Here is a 13,953-nt window from a genome sequence, read left to right on the forward strand (position 1 = left end):
AAAACATTTCAGTTTGTGTGAGATTGCTGCATGGATTCAAAAAAAAAAAAAACCTGCAAACGGGTAATTTATTATTAAAACTATTCTATGATAATTTTAGCCAACATAACCCAAACATGGTCTAGTCAAAGTATTTAGATTATTTTCACATCCAAACATTTGTTGCAGAACTGCTGCATTAGACTTGTTGCTGAAAATGGTCAGCAGGCTTACAGACTTTGAATAAGCCTAGTCCTAACAGTTAGCCCCACCATAAATCCTCCTGTATTGCAACCCCACTGCTATCCCATGGCTCAGGAGGCAGAAAGAGATGTTTGGGTTTGCTAAAGTTTAGTGTAGCCAGCACTGCTGCACTGGAAAATCGCATATCTGCTCAAGGTGGGTATAACTAGAATATAACATTTACTCATTTGGTAAATGTGAATGTACACATAAGCCAATGAGATGGACAAATCTGACTTGGAACAAAGTGATAACTCGTGGTTATAAATATGAACAAACCGGATATGAGGACCTAGACTTCATTTAATTAAGTCATCAATCTTGAAATTGAAAGCCGTGTTTCTAACGCTGAGGCAAAACAATTATCCAGCAAAACCCAGCTTCTTATGCGCCGTTCTATTTAATTTAATAATTTTTTTATTTTAATTAATACATTTAAGGAAAAGCCAATGTTGTTGAAAACGTTTTCCTGTTTAGTAGGTGAAACAAAGAAGAAGAAAGAGCACCAATCAGAGGCCGATGTCCCTGTGGCAGGCAGCCAATCAGAGTCACCTTAGCCGTATTTTAAAAATTCAACCGCCATGATTGTTGTGTTTCTGATTTAGGCTGCGTTAAGTGTGTCTGTTGGATCTGTCCGGCTTTTAATTGGCTGTTTAGAAAAAAGAAAACGATTTTTCAGCTTTTTTCTTAGGGTGGAAAAAGGTAGGGTATTAATTTGTCCTGTATTTGTTTGTCGAAGTTGTTTAAAGGTGCAGGGAGTTTGTTATTAGTTTCTTATGCTCAGTCGGGTTGGAGTGAGCAGCTCAGCTAGATTTGGGTGAGTCAGTTAGGCCATCTTTGGTCGTTGACCACAAAAATAATTACAGCAACTTCGGTTCAGTAGTTTGTATTTATTTACTTAGTTATTACAGCAAGTTTCAGTGAATCCAGTATACTTAGTATATATATTATTCTGCTAAGTCTGTATGCGTTTAAAAAAACGTGTTAATGTAAATTTACTTAAATACAAGGGCGACAGTGAAAAGTGATTTTAATCTGAAAATGACAATGTTGACCTAGGGTTAGGTCACTCAGTTACTTTTTAGGATAGTGGATTGTAATTACAATCTATTTTTAGCTAACAGCAATCTCTTATATTTCAAGCTAAGGAAACGCAGCCAAAGTTTCTGACTTGTATCAAGCAACTGTAAGAAACCTCCTGCAGAACCGGACTCAGTGTGACAAACTTGGGATCTGAGAAGAAAGATCATACACACTGATTACCGTTCTTAATATCATCTGTCAATTTTTCTATTTTATTTGTAGTATAAGCTCCTTTAGTGGGTACATCTAGAACAGAAAGACAGATAAACTCTGAGCAAGTCTATGGGATGAAAGATTGTGCATAAAGTTATTTGCAGTAAAGCTCAGTCAATTTCTTTGTCTCTGAGAGACATGTTAACACAGAGACATTGACAAGTGAATCATCTGTAGTAAGAGAATCTCAGAGCTAAACATAAACCCCAGACCAGATGTAGCTTCCACAGTAAAAAACAGAACATAAAGTTAAAAGCTGAAATAACAGCTAATAATGTAAAAATGGAGAGCAGTAGTCTAGCAGGCTGAACATGTAGCACCATAACTACAGAGATAGATCAGGATAACCAAGAATCTTTGTATCCATTATGTTTGTTTTTTCATCCAGATAGACATTGTCCTTCCATTTCTTTTTCCATTATCCATCTATCACTATTTTTAGTCCTCTGCCATCCATAAATCCATTCATTAATTGTTCTTCCACTATCATTCAATTCATAAATACTTTAATCTCAAAGGAAAATTAATTATTGTAGATCATAATCTGCAGGTTTCTTTAAAGAGCTGTTGTAGATGCTTATGGCTGTGGGCAGGAAGGATCTCCTGTAGCGTCTGTCTTACAGCAGATCTGAAGAAGCCTCTGACTGAAGACATTGTTGTTGTACAACAGTCTCAAGAAGAGGATGCTCAGGGTTCTCCATAATGTTCTGCATTTTATGAAGAATCCTTCTTTCCACAATGATCTCCAGAGGAGTCCCCAGAACAGAACCAGCCTTCTTTATCAGCTTATTGAGCTTTTTTAAGTCGTTGGCTCTGATGCTGCTTCCCCAGCAGATGATGGCAGAAGAGATCACACTTTCCACAACAGACTTGTAGAAGATATTCAACATCTTGCTGCAAACACCAAAGGACCTAAGCTTCCTCAAGAAGTACAGTCTGCTCTGTCCCTTCTTGTAGATGGCTTCACAGTTGCATCTCCACTCTAGTCTGTTGTCCAGGTGAAGATTGAGGTATTTATACTCCTCCACCACCTCCACTTCTTCTCCCATGATAGAAATAGTTTTTGACTTATTCTTGTTTCTCTTAAAATCTACAATCATCTCCTTTGTTTTAGTCACGTGCAAAATGAGATGATTGTTTCCACACCATGCCACAAAGCGGTCCACCACCTTCCTGTACTCAGCTTCTTGTCCATCTCTGATCCACTGCAGAATCATCTGAGTATTTCTGCAGATGACAGGAGTCTGTCTTGTACTGGAAGTCTGAGGTGTACAGAGTGAAAAGGAATGGTGAGAGTACAGTCCCCTGTGGTGCTCCTGTGCTGCTGACTACCTGGTTAGACTCACAACCCTTCAGTCCCACAAACTGTGGTCTGTTTGTCAGGTAGTCTTTGATCCAGGAGATTGTTGAGGCCTCCACCTGAGTCTTCTGGAGTTTCTGACAAAGCAAATCAGGTTGGATTAAATGTTCTGGAGAAATCAGAGAACATGATCCTCACAGTGCTGCTGGCTTTGTCCAGATGACAGTGGGTTTGTTGAAGCAGGTGTGTGATGGCATCTTCAAATCCAACTCCACAGCAATAAGCAAACTGAAGGAGGTCCTGATGGTTCATTGTTTGCTTACTCAGGTGGGCCAACAGGAGTCTCTCCAGGACCATCATGATGTGGGATGTCAGGGCAACAGGTCTATAGTCATTGAGGACTGATGGGTTAGTTTTCTTAGATACCGGAACAATACAGGAGGTCTTCCACAACACTGGAACCTTCTTCTGGGCCAGGCTAAGGTTGAAGAGGTGAGAATCCCACAGACCTGCTCTGCACAGCCCTTCAGGACTCTAGGGCTGACATGATCTGTACCTGCAGCCTTATTCCGATTCAGTCTCTCCAGTTGTCTCTTCACCTGACTTCTTGAGACACACAGGTGCAAGGGGGAGGGAGCATCAGCATCTTCTGATATGGTTGAAGACAACATGTAGAAGCAGAAGGGTCTATGGCTGAGGTGGAAGATAAAACATTTGAGGTGTGACAGGAAAGCTGTGGGTCAAAGGAGGGTGGGATGTCTGTTTGGCTGTGAGAAGGAGAGGAGGATGCTGAGCTTGTTTCTGAACTGAACCTATTGAAGAATGTGTTCAGTTCATTGGCTCTGTCCAGACCTTCATTGGTCTGATCATCCTCCTGCTTGAAGCCTGTGATCTTCTTCATCCCTGACCACACATCTCTGATATTGTTTTGCTGGAGCTTGCTCTCCAGCTTCTTCTTGTACACCTCCTTCACCTCCTCCATAATTATTTGTCTCCCTCTCTGAAGGCTCTTTTATTCTTGTTAAGCAGGTCCTTCAGGTCACCGGTGATCCAAGGTTTGTTATTGGGGAAGTATCTCACGGTTCTGGTGGGGATGATGTTATCCACACAGAAGTTTATATAGTCGGTTACACACTCAGTCATGGCATTGATGTCCTCTCCATGTGGCTGGCACAGTGCGTCCCAGTCTGTAGCCTCAAAGCAACCTTGCAGAGCTTCGTCAGCTTCCTGTGACCATTTTCTCAGTCCTCTTTATTACAGGTTGCGTCAGAGCAGGGGGCTTATATTTTGAGCAGAGAAAAACAAGATTGTGATCTGATTTGCCTAGAGGAGGTCTTGCTGTAGAGATGTATGAGTCCTTGACATTTGCATAAAACAAATCCAATGTTTTGTTTTCTCTGGTAGGGCAGCTGATAAACTGTTGAAATGTTGGAAATGTAGCAGAGAGTGAAGCATGGTTAAAATCGCCAAATATTGCCACAAACCCATTGGGGTGTTGTGTCTGTAGCCTAGCAACAGATGACCTGATGACATCACATGCAGTGTCGGCAACAGCTAAAGGTGGAACGTAAACTGTTGCCAAAATAACACTGGTGAACTCTCTGGGTAAATAATATGGACGAAACCTTACTGCAAACAGTTCAATATCTGGACTGCAGAGACGACACTTCACAGTAACATGTCCTGGATTACACCATCTGTTGTTCACAAGTACTGCCAGTCCATCTCCTTTGCGTTTGCCACTGCTCTTTTAAATCTCTCTGTTCATTTGGTCAGAAAGCCTGGCAGAGAGACGCCGGAGTCAGGGATATGATCCTGCAGCCATGTCTCAGTAAAACACATAATACTGCATGCCCGGTACTCTGGCTGGGTCCTTTGTAGGACTTTGGGTTCATCCAACTTGATGTCACATTGCCCTTCATAATTGATGGAAGAGATGGTTTGAACTTCCTCCTTCTCTCTCTTCTCTTAGCTCCTGCTCGGCATCCACTCCTTTTCAATTCATCAGGGATTTGGGGTTTTAGTTGAAGTATTATTTTAGCTTTTGAGATATTAATCAGCTGCTCCTGTTGTAAAAAAAAAAAAAACAACCCCACAGCATCGAATACCAGAGAGAATAATCATCCCAAAAAATATATTTAATCTACCACAAGAGGAAACTGAGTTTAAAAAAAAAGAAGTAATAGGATTGAAAAGCAACAGAGCCATTTCAACCTGCTGCCACCTTGAGTGGTGCAATTCTAGAATCATCCATCCATAGGTCCACCTCTCTCTACCCCCATGTTTTTTTACCCATCTGTCTATTTAGTCCATGCTCCACTGTATACCGGTTAATCATAGTTTAAAAGAAAATAGTGTATTTTCTTTAACATTCATTGAACCAAAAGGTTATACATATTCTGTTTTAATTACTCCAGGTCTTTCAACATGGAGTCTCGGTTTGCTGACCTGCGGCGGCGGGATTCAAGTGTTTCTATGCTTAGGGTAAAGCAGTCTCGCAGGAGGTCTCAGTCCCAAAAGGAAAACCGTCAACGAACGGTGAACGCTCGCAGGCAGCTGGATAAACTCCCAGAGTTGGAAAACTCTTCCCTGGACACCTCCATGATGACAACCAATATGTCGACTATACAGGAAAAGATGCAGATTGATGCGCATCCTATTAAAAGTACGACATAATTTCTCTAAAGATAACATTCACCTTCTAGATACTTTGAAAATGTGCATTTCATTCTGTGAATACTTGGCTGATTGAATTGTATTAGGCTTCTTTGTCAATAATTTGTTCTTTATAAACTTGTTTTCCAGGAGCTACAGCACTAGATAGACTGAAACGGCTTCAGAGCTGGAAAGAACAGAAGGCCCTGAAGAAGGAGAAGGAAAGAAGAGAAAGGGAGTCTAAAGGAGTGTTTAAGATCGGGCTCTATCAACCGAAGGACACATTTACTGTTGTTCCGCTGCCTGTAGTCCAACCTGCCTCATCGAGACCTAAGGAGGTGGTGACCTATGTATTCCATATTTGCACTATGTTTATTCATTAGATGAACTGAACAAAAACATGCCTGCGTTTGTTGGGAAATAAAAAAAATTACGTAATGTTTGGTATCTTTCAGAAAAAGGTGAATACAGCTATATCCCAAAGCACCAGAGTCACACGGTCCATGAAACATCCCCAGCAGGAACCACAGAAGGTAAATCATTATTTTCTGATCCTGAGTATTTTCTCATGTCCAACCTCTCTACAATAATAAAAAAAAATATTAATAGAAATTTTGCTTTTCTTCTGCAAATATTCGTGTAGCCTTTGGCGATGCAGCATCCAAATACTCGGGCAAACAAAGGTAAATTAGGTGCAGACACCTCTTTTTAATATTATTATAAAACAAGTAAATCTTAGTGCATTAGAATATCATGAAGTGAATTTATTTCAGCAATTAAATCAATTTATCTGTATGCTCTGCACATAATGGTTGGCAGAGAATGTGTAGATTGATACTCGTAGACTGATATATTTCATGCATTTTGGGGCTTTTCAGACTATTACATAAGACCAATAGGAAAAGGATTTTTAATAAGAAAATATTTCTTATGGCCAACACAATAACATGGAACACTGCTGACAGTTGTTTAACAGGCTCTGCTAGGAGGGTACAACAGCTCACTGTTAAAGCTAGCCGTTTGCAGAGCTTTATCCAAGCATATTAATGGAAAGTTGGGAGGAAACGCTGGAAGTAAAAGATGCTGAGAGTAGGGGGAAGCAAAGCCAGTTTAAGGGTTCTGGGGAGATTCACAAGCCGTGCGCTGTGGGTTCAGGAGCCACCACACAGACATCTTAAAGACACAAGGAGAAATTGACGGCACTGTTGTTTAGTGGAATTCATTTGGAAATCAAGGTTCCAGAGTCTGGAAGAGTGGAGAGGCTCAGAAGGTGCTTAAGGTCCAATGTGAAGGTTTTACAGTCTGTGATGATGTGGACACATGGCATCCGCTGATGTTTGTTTTTTTATCAAGTCCAAAGTCAGCACAACTGTCTGCCAGGAAACTTTAGAAGACTTCATGCTTCCCTCTGCTTACAGGTTTTATGGAGATGCTGACTGCATTTTACAACAGGACCTGGCATCTGCCCCACACTGCCTCAAATGTCCATGCCTGCTTTAATGACCTGAATCACTGTGCTTGATTATCCAGCAAATTGATCTGAACCTCGAAATGAGTCTAAGATGAATTGTCAGAAAAAACGTTGAGACAGCAGAGCCAGTGATGTAGATGAGCTAAAGATCACTATTAGAGGTACCTGGGCTTCATGAGCACCTCAGCAGAGGCACCGCTCCATGCCATGCTGCATTGATGCAGTAATTCATGCAAAAGGAGCTCCAACCGTGTATGCAGGGCATATAGTGGACGTACTTTTCAGTTGGCTGATATTTCTATTAAAAATCCTTTTGATGAGAAACTGAATTTTAAGTTATTAAGTGGATTGCTCAAACTCTTCCATGATATTCTAATTTTAGATGTACCTGAACAGTTAACTGACAGCTTACCTCCCCCCTTCTTCCTTTTAGTTCAACCTTTTGTTGAAAGATCAACTAGGAGCCATCCAGCTCCTGTCAAACCTGCATCAGGTGCCGCTAAGACCACTGCAGGTAACTCTGGACAGAACCCTGACCTCAGCAGCAGCTATTGTGTTTCCATATTAGCATCTCAATCTGTGTCTGTGTGCCAGGTGGTCCTGCTGCATCAGGGCCAGGCAGGCGAGCTCTATCAAGCAGATCAGCCAACAGGCCTCCTGTTACCAAGGCTCCTGTGGTGAAAGACAATCCTAAGGCCAAAGTTGCAGGTACACATGATACAGTCCGAGGTTTTTTACTTGGTTTTAATAAGGTCTGGCTGCTTTGGTTGCTTTAGGGAACATATTTACTGTAAAGAAAAGGCTTCCTCTAAAAAAAAAAAAATGTTAAATCTACCTCTCTGTTCTCAGATGTAAGAACTACAAGGACCAGAGTAGTTGTCAACCCTCTGCCTCCTCCATCTGGAGCTGTAAGGAACTGTAAAGGTACATAATTCAGATCAGATCTGTGGCAAAATATTAAGTATTAATTTGAGTGTAAATTTTTGGGTTTACATCTCTGCAGCTGTGAGCATCACACCCCAGCCAGATGACCACCAGGTGAGTGTTTTATTCCAAGATTAAGTTTCGAATAAAATCTGAAACATCAGTTTGTTTGCAATCATTTTTCATTATTTACAGGAGGTTGAGCTCATGACGCCTCAGATCCTAGACCAAGAGAAAACAATTAGTCCTCCAAGCCCAACACATTGTCCTGAGGAGAAGGACGTGGTGGTAAACCCAGGTCCAGAGAAAGCTGCTCCTGGTGTGGATTCAGTTTTTCCTTCGTTTGCTCCGGAAGGTTTTGTCTTTCAGGCCCCTGCTGGCTTGTCGTCCTTCAAGTTCGAGCCTCTCACCCCTCGTTCAGCGGACGCCTTCCTCACACCAAGGTACTTCACCACCACAGTATTTTACTGCAGGAGATATTGGCATTAACACCTGCTGATGTATCGGTCCCAAAAGAGAAACTGGGCCAATAATAACAGCTAATGTTGCTTATATAAACTGTGAGAAGATATGTGGTCTGTAATGTCGGCTTATTTCTAATCTAAATGTTCTGCCGTGATTCTTTCCACCCAGGTCCAGTTTCAATCTTCCCCCAGCCCCAGTATTCAGTGGTGAGCCTCCAGCTGAGCCAGGGGATCCCACTCCCTCTTCTCCGTCTACCTCTCCAGCATTTTCCCCTTCAACCTCAGACGGTCCACAGGAGTCAAAGCATGATGTGCCTTACTTCAGGTAGTGCAAGTCCGGATTTTAAAATGTTTTCATCGTCGTCTTCTCATCCATTACATGGCTGAGAAAATTAAAGCCTTTCCTTCTGATTTGTTCAGATCAGAAATTTCCAACCAGACGGACAGACTAAAAAACCTTTGTCTCCACTGGGAATCCAAAGTGGAGGATGAGTCTATCCCAGAAGAAAGTGGGTGCCAGTAATTCACCAGACGCATTTCACTAACAGCCATTTTCACCGAGCACTATTTTTACTCTTGTGTAACAGTGAGAGACCGAATGCGTACAGCAGTAGGCCAAGCAGGGTTGCTGATGAAGGAGCGTTTCAACCAGTTCAGTGGTCTGGTGGATGACTGTGAACAGGGCCGTGGGGAGAAGATCACCACCTGCACCGACTTGCAGGGGTTCTGGGACATGGTTTATTTCCAGGTATGAATCGTTTGAATGGAGATAAAGTGGTTTCTGATTTCAAACGCAGAACCATAACTAGATGTGTTGTACTTTTCCCATTTTCAGGTGGAAGATGTCAACAAGAAGTTTGATGCTCTGAAAGAAGCGGAGGGCAGAGGCTGGGTGGAGGAACATCAACCCCCACCTCAAAAGAGGAAAGTGGTGAAGGTGAACACTCTTGAATGTATTTTTATTAAATTATTTTCTCTTAGAAAAACATTTAAATTGAGTGTCCTTGGCATCAAAATCTCTAAATAAAAAGTAGAATGGGTCAGAGGTATTTATCTAAATAAAATCAATCTAAAAAGGAACATTTGGTCCATTAGAAGACAGATTACAGCTGCCTAGCTCTATCTTACACCTGAATATGTAACAAAGACCACGTCATGAGATATTCTTTTTTTTCTTTCTACAAGATCATTTCAAAGTGTCCACCCACAGCCTCCAAATGTGAGAGGAATGAGCTCTGATTGGCTATGTTTTTAATTGTTAAAATATTTGTTTGTTTTATTGTAGTTTTACAGCCGCTTTTCTGTGGTGATCATTAATTATTCATCTCAGGAGCGGGGTGATGTCACACTGTGTGATGGGGGCAGTTTTGTTGCACAGCTCTGCAGTCAAACAGGATCTCACTAATATTTCAAAACAAAGAAAAAATGATTGAAGTTGACATTTAGGTTGTCCGTAACATCTTATTAACACTCAATCGGCTTTGTTTGTAAGCTTAGCAAAGCTTAGTGTGGATTTCCTGTAGAGGAAGCAGACTTTACCTGAGCTGTGAGATTTCCTGAAGATTGTCAACATTTCCTAATCTTCTTTCTTCCCTTATACAAAATTAGATGCAGCAGCTTGGCTTTATGTTTAGCTTCCTTTTTAATTTGCTTAAGTCTCATTCTTCTGCTGACTTTATTTTTAAACAGCTCTGATACTAAAACTGCGAAGTTTGAGTCTTTGTTTGGTACAAGAATCCACACTAAAGGGTGGTGTTACTGCGACCTGGTAGAACCTAGGGATGGTCGGGAAAAGATTGGATTTTTTTCTTAAAATGGTTGCATCTGTAGTACCAACCCAGCTGTAAACTTCTTCATTTGTATCCATCTCCCTTCCATGTTCATTTACGTAACCCTCAGTGTTGAAGATTTGGCTCAAACCAGTGAAAATCTACTTTTTCAGGTTTTTGATTTTCTTTGTTTTTAAGAAAACTTCTGCGGCTCCCGCCAAGCCAACAGGAAACAAAGCTGCAGCCAAGTCTCGTCTGGCTGCTGTGAAAGCTGCAATGAAAGCCCGGCAGCAGGAAGCGGAGGCAGAGAAAGCAGCGAAAGATGCTGCAAACCCAGATGACGCTGGTAGCCACGAGCCGCAGCCACAAGAAGACGGGCCAACTGTTGTCTTTGATGGAGGTTTCTTCCAGGTGGAGAGCCCAGCCAAACCATCAAGTGAGCACAAACAAAACTTCTCTTTATTCTTTCTCTTTTGATTCATTGTTACAATGGGTTCATGTCTGTTTTCAGTTCGCCGATCCAGCGTCCTAGCCATGCTGCCCCACGCCTCTCCTTGTGCAGGTTATCTTTCACCCAGAAGAGTCACTCGGCAGTCCCAGACATCTGTTCATGCTTATGCTTCCCCCGCTCAGCCGGTCCACTCTGTAGAGAAACTCTGCCTGACTCTTGAGCGAACTCCAGCACCGGAGTCCCAGCGAAGCACTCCTGAGGCCTTCCAGAAGAAGAACACAGTGAACCTCTCTCTTTGTGTTTACCCTGTGAAAGAAGTACTTTCAGATGAGGCCCAGTCAGACCAAAGTCCCAAGCAGCAATCAGAAAGCATCGCTAAACATGAAGAAGCTGCAACACAGATTCATGACCTTCCAACTATTTCTGTAGAAAGGGTGGACAACAAACCATCTGAAGTCATCAGTGAAGTTCACTCTCTTTCACCTAGATGTTCCTTGTCACCACGCAAAGCTCCTGTTTCAGTCCAGCAGACTCCTCAGCCTCCATCAGCCCTGAGTTTCACACTGTCACCTTGTGTAAGTCCTGGTCAACCAACCATCTCCTCTCCTGCTGAGCAGGTCCCAATGGAGACCCAGCTGTCTGTCTCTGCCACATCAGATGGTTCAGTCATTGAGGTACAATCTAAACATTGCTGCATTTATTAACTTAAATCCTGTTTATATATCGCAAATGATTTTAGTCTGAAAAGACCTGCTGGTGATTCTTTGAATGCAGGAAATGTCTTGTTTGGACTTTGAACGTTACCTCGAGCCATCAGAGAGATGTAGCCTGTCACCGAGGGCCACTGTTACCATAGAGATGTTGTCACCTATGGGAGCTGATGTAGAGATGGAGAGTCCTAAAGGACAACCAGAAGAACTGTTGACTCATCTAGAGCCCGGTATGAATACTGCCAAACAGCACATCGCTGAATGCACATTAACTACTGGGATTTATACGGGTTAAAGCCGGAATAAGCAGGAATCTACAGTCCTTGCAAAAGTACTCATACCCCTAACTTCTTTTGGGCTGTCTTCTACCCACAAACTTAAATGGATGAGATATTTATTAGTAGAAAATAAAACTGAACCACATGGATTATTTTCCTTCAACTTAAACAATGCCTTACTTAATCACATAAATCCTATAAGGTCCAAGTTTGTGGTTCTAACGCTACATGAAAAAGTTAAAGCCTTGTGAAATTGTTCATACAGCTGTTCTTTAAAATTAGTTTATTGTGAACAAAAGTCACAATTTAATAAATAGCTAAATTTTAACCCTTATTCCTGCTTGTTGCTGCCTGGCTGAAACACCAGTTTGTTCACGGTTTTTACTCATCTGTCACTACAGCTCTGTCAGCGGTGTCTTCAGTGTTCACTCCTCAATCATCACAGGTTACTCTTTCTTTTCTGTAGAAAACACTAAAATCAGCTTCCAACAGTTCTTTGTGCTGTAATTAATGAGCCATTCATCTGTTTTTTCCCAGTTTGAATACATTTTCTTTATTTTTAGGTGCGGACTGCAGAGTCGGCTCTGCTCCTCTTCACTCCGGACCCGAAGGACAGGATACGCCAATCCACCTGTCCAAGTGACCTTATGGTCTTCACCCCTCCTAACAAATAAAATGTCCAGTTTTGACTTTTTAAAATGTGTTAAATGTTTGTAAAAATATGGGTGGCTTTTAATTTTCAGTTTCAAATCAGTAGAAAATATCAGTTCTGTTTGACAAAGGGTTCTAATTAAAGATGCAATTGCAAACTGTCTCTAGTCTTAGTTAACACTGTCACATTGGGTCTTCTGTTTTCATACAGTTGATAGATGAAACTGCACAGAAGCCTTTATTTAGTGATGTCAGGTATTTGGTGGGTTTTACTGGCGACTGTGGCTCAGTAGGAAGAGTAGTCGTCTTGCAATCAGAAGGTTGTGGGTTCGATTCCAGCTTCCTCCTGCCATAGGTCGATGTGCCCCTGGGCAAGGCACTTAACCTCAAGTTGCCTACCGATCTGCGTATCAGTGTATGAATGTGTGAGCGTTAGTGAGTGCAATTGGGTGAATGTGGCTCTAGTGTAAAGCGCTTTGAGCGGTTTGTATGACTGGAAAAGCGCTATATAAGTTCAGACCATTACTGTTAGCTGTAGCATCTGCTTTTCATGGTTCTGGTCTCTGCAACATAAGACAAAATGAGCGTTGTTTAGTTTATAAGTATAGATCCAAACTACTTTATGCCCTGAATAGAAAAGAATTGTTTAGGATTTAGTGACATCTAGCTGCACAGTTGTGCAAGGTCAAATGTAAAAATGCAGGTAATGCTCGGTTTATTCTGAGATGCAGAAACATGGTGCAACTATCTGGATGAAGGGAGAGCTCTCTTCATCCAAGCCATATTCTAATATCTTGGTTTTTCAACATAATTTTTCAGATTGGTTAAAAGTTCTGTGTAGTACCCTGACTTTCTTTCAATAGATAATTAAACTACACACTAAAACTAAGAAAATTGTGTAATTGTACAACAGTTCATGAATATTGACATGCCTTGAATTTTTTTTCATATTTCCTCATAACCACAAACTCAAATATGTTAAATGGAATTTTATGATGGAACAACAGAAGGTAATGAAGAGGAAGAAAAATGGTTTATGGCTTTAAGTTTTTGCAATTAAAGCATGAAGGCATATGTATTTAGTCATCCATATTTTGATGGATGACTTTGACTGTAAATCCCTACAGTCGTTCCACAAAATGAATGGAATAAATTTACTCTGCAGAGAAGCACGAGCTCAGATTGAATTCTTGCCACAGATTATCTGTCAGATTTAGTTCTGGACTTTGGAAGAACACATGAATATGCTTTGATATAAACTGTTCCACTGCAGCACTGCTGCATGTTTGATGCTAAACTATTGGTATGTGTACAACAACCACCCCAGTCTCTTGCAGCCTCCAACAAGTTTTCATCTAGGACTACCCTCCATTTAGTTCAGTCTTCATCCACCTCTCTGTTGAAGGAAAGCATCCCCACAGCAGATGTTGCCACCATAATGTTTCAAGGTGGGGATGGTGTGTTTGGGATAATTTCAGTTCCTTTTTTGCATTGACGCCAAAAAGATAAATATTGCTTGCTTCCTGCAGTCTGGATTTGTGGCTGGATTTGCCAGACGGAAAGCTATACTGGCAACAGATTCTTACACCCGAGCTGTGGATCTTGCCGGCTCTTCCAGAGTTACAACGGATCTACTTGGCTGCTTCTCTAACAACCTAGTTTTGGTAGTTAATTTGATAATTGATAACTTCTACATTATCCACTGAATTTAAAGAATCTTGCAAATGTACACCTCATTTTTAGATTTTTTTTGGTAAACATC

At 41.4% G+C, this 13,953-nt stretch overlaps 1 protein-coding gene across 2 annotated transcripts; it reads left to right on the forward strand.

Moving 5' to 3' along the window:
• Positions 1–774: 774 nt before the first annotated feature.
• dlgap5 (discs, large (Drosophila) homolog-associated protein 5) lies at positions 775–12,349 on the forward strand. Of its 2 annotated transcripts, XM_047377214.1 has the most exons (19): positions 775–924; positions 5,236–5,483; positions 5,624–5,811; positions 5,929–6,006; positions 6,117–6,156; positions 7,378–7,458; positions 7,539–7,652; positions 7,794–7,868; positions 7,948–7,982; positions 8,064–8,311; positions 8,502–8,657; positions 8,753–8,841; positions 8,920–9,080; positions 9,168–9,269; positions 10,300–10,537; positions 10,613–11,226; positions 11,327–11,492; positions 11,942–11,985; positions 12,104–12,349. In XM_047377214.1, the coding sequence occupies exons 2-19, from the start codon at positions 5,246–5,248 to the stop codon at positions 12,212–12,214; spliced, it is 2,778 nt and encodes a 925-aa protein (XP_047233170.1). In that variant the 5' UTR covers positions 775–924; positions 5,236–5,245; the 3' UTR covers positions 12,215–12,349. The 2 variants fall into 2 exon arrangements, with proteins under 2 accessions (XP_047233170.1, XP_047233171.1); XM_047377215.1 differs by lacking the exon at positions 11,942–11,985.
• The last annotated feature ends 1,604 nt before the right edge of the window (positions 12,350–13,953 follow it).

The sequence above is a fragment of the Girardinichthys multiradiatus genome, chromosome 10 (assembly GCF_021462225.1).
Source record: "Girardinichthys multiradiatus isolate DD_20200921_A chromosome 10, DD_fGirMul_XY1, whole genome shotgun sequence".
Lineage (NCBI taxonomy): Eukaryota > Metazoa > Chordata > Actinopteri > Cyprinodontiformes > Goodeidae > Girardinichthys > Girardinichthys multiradiatus.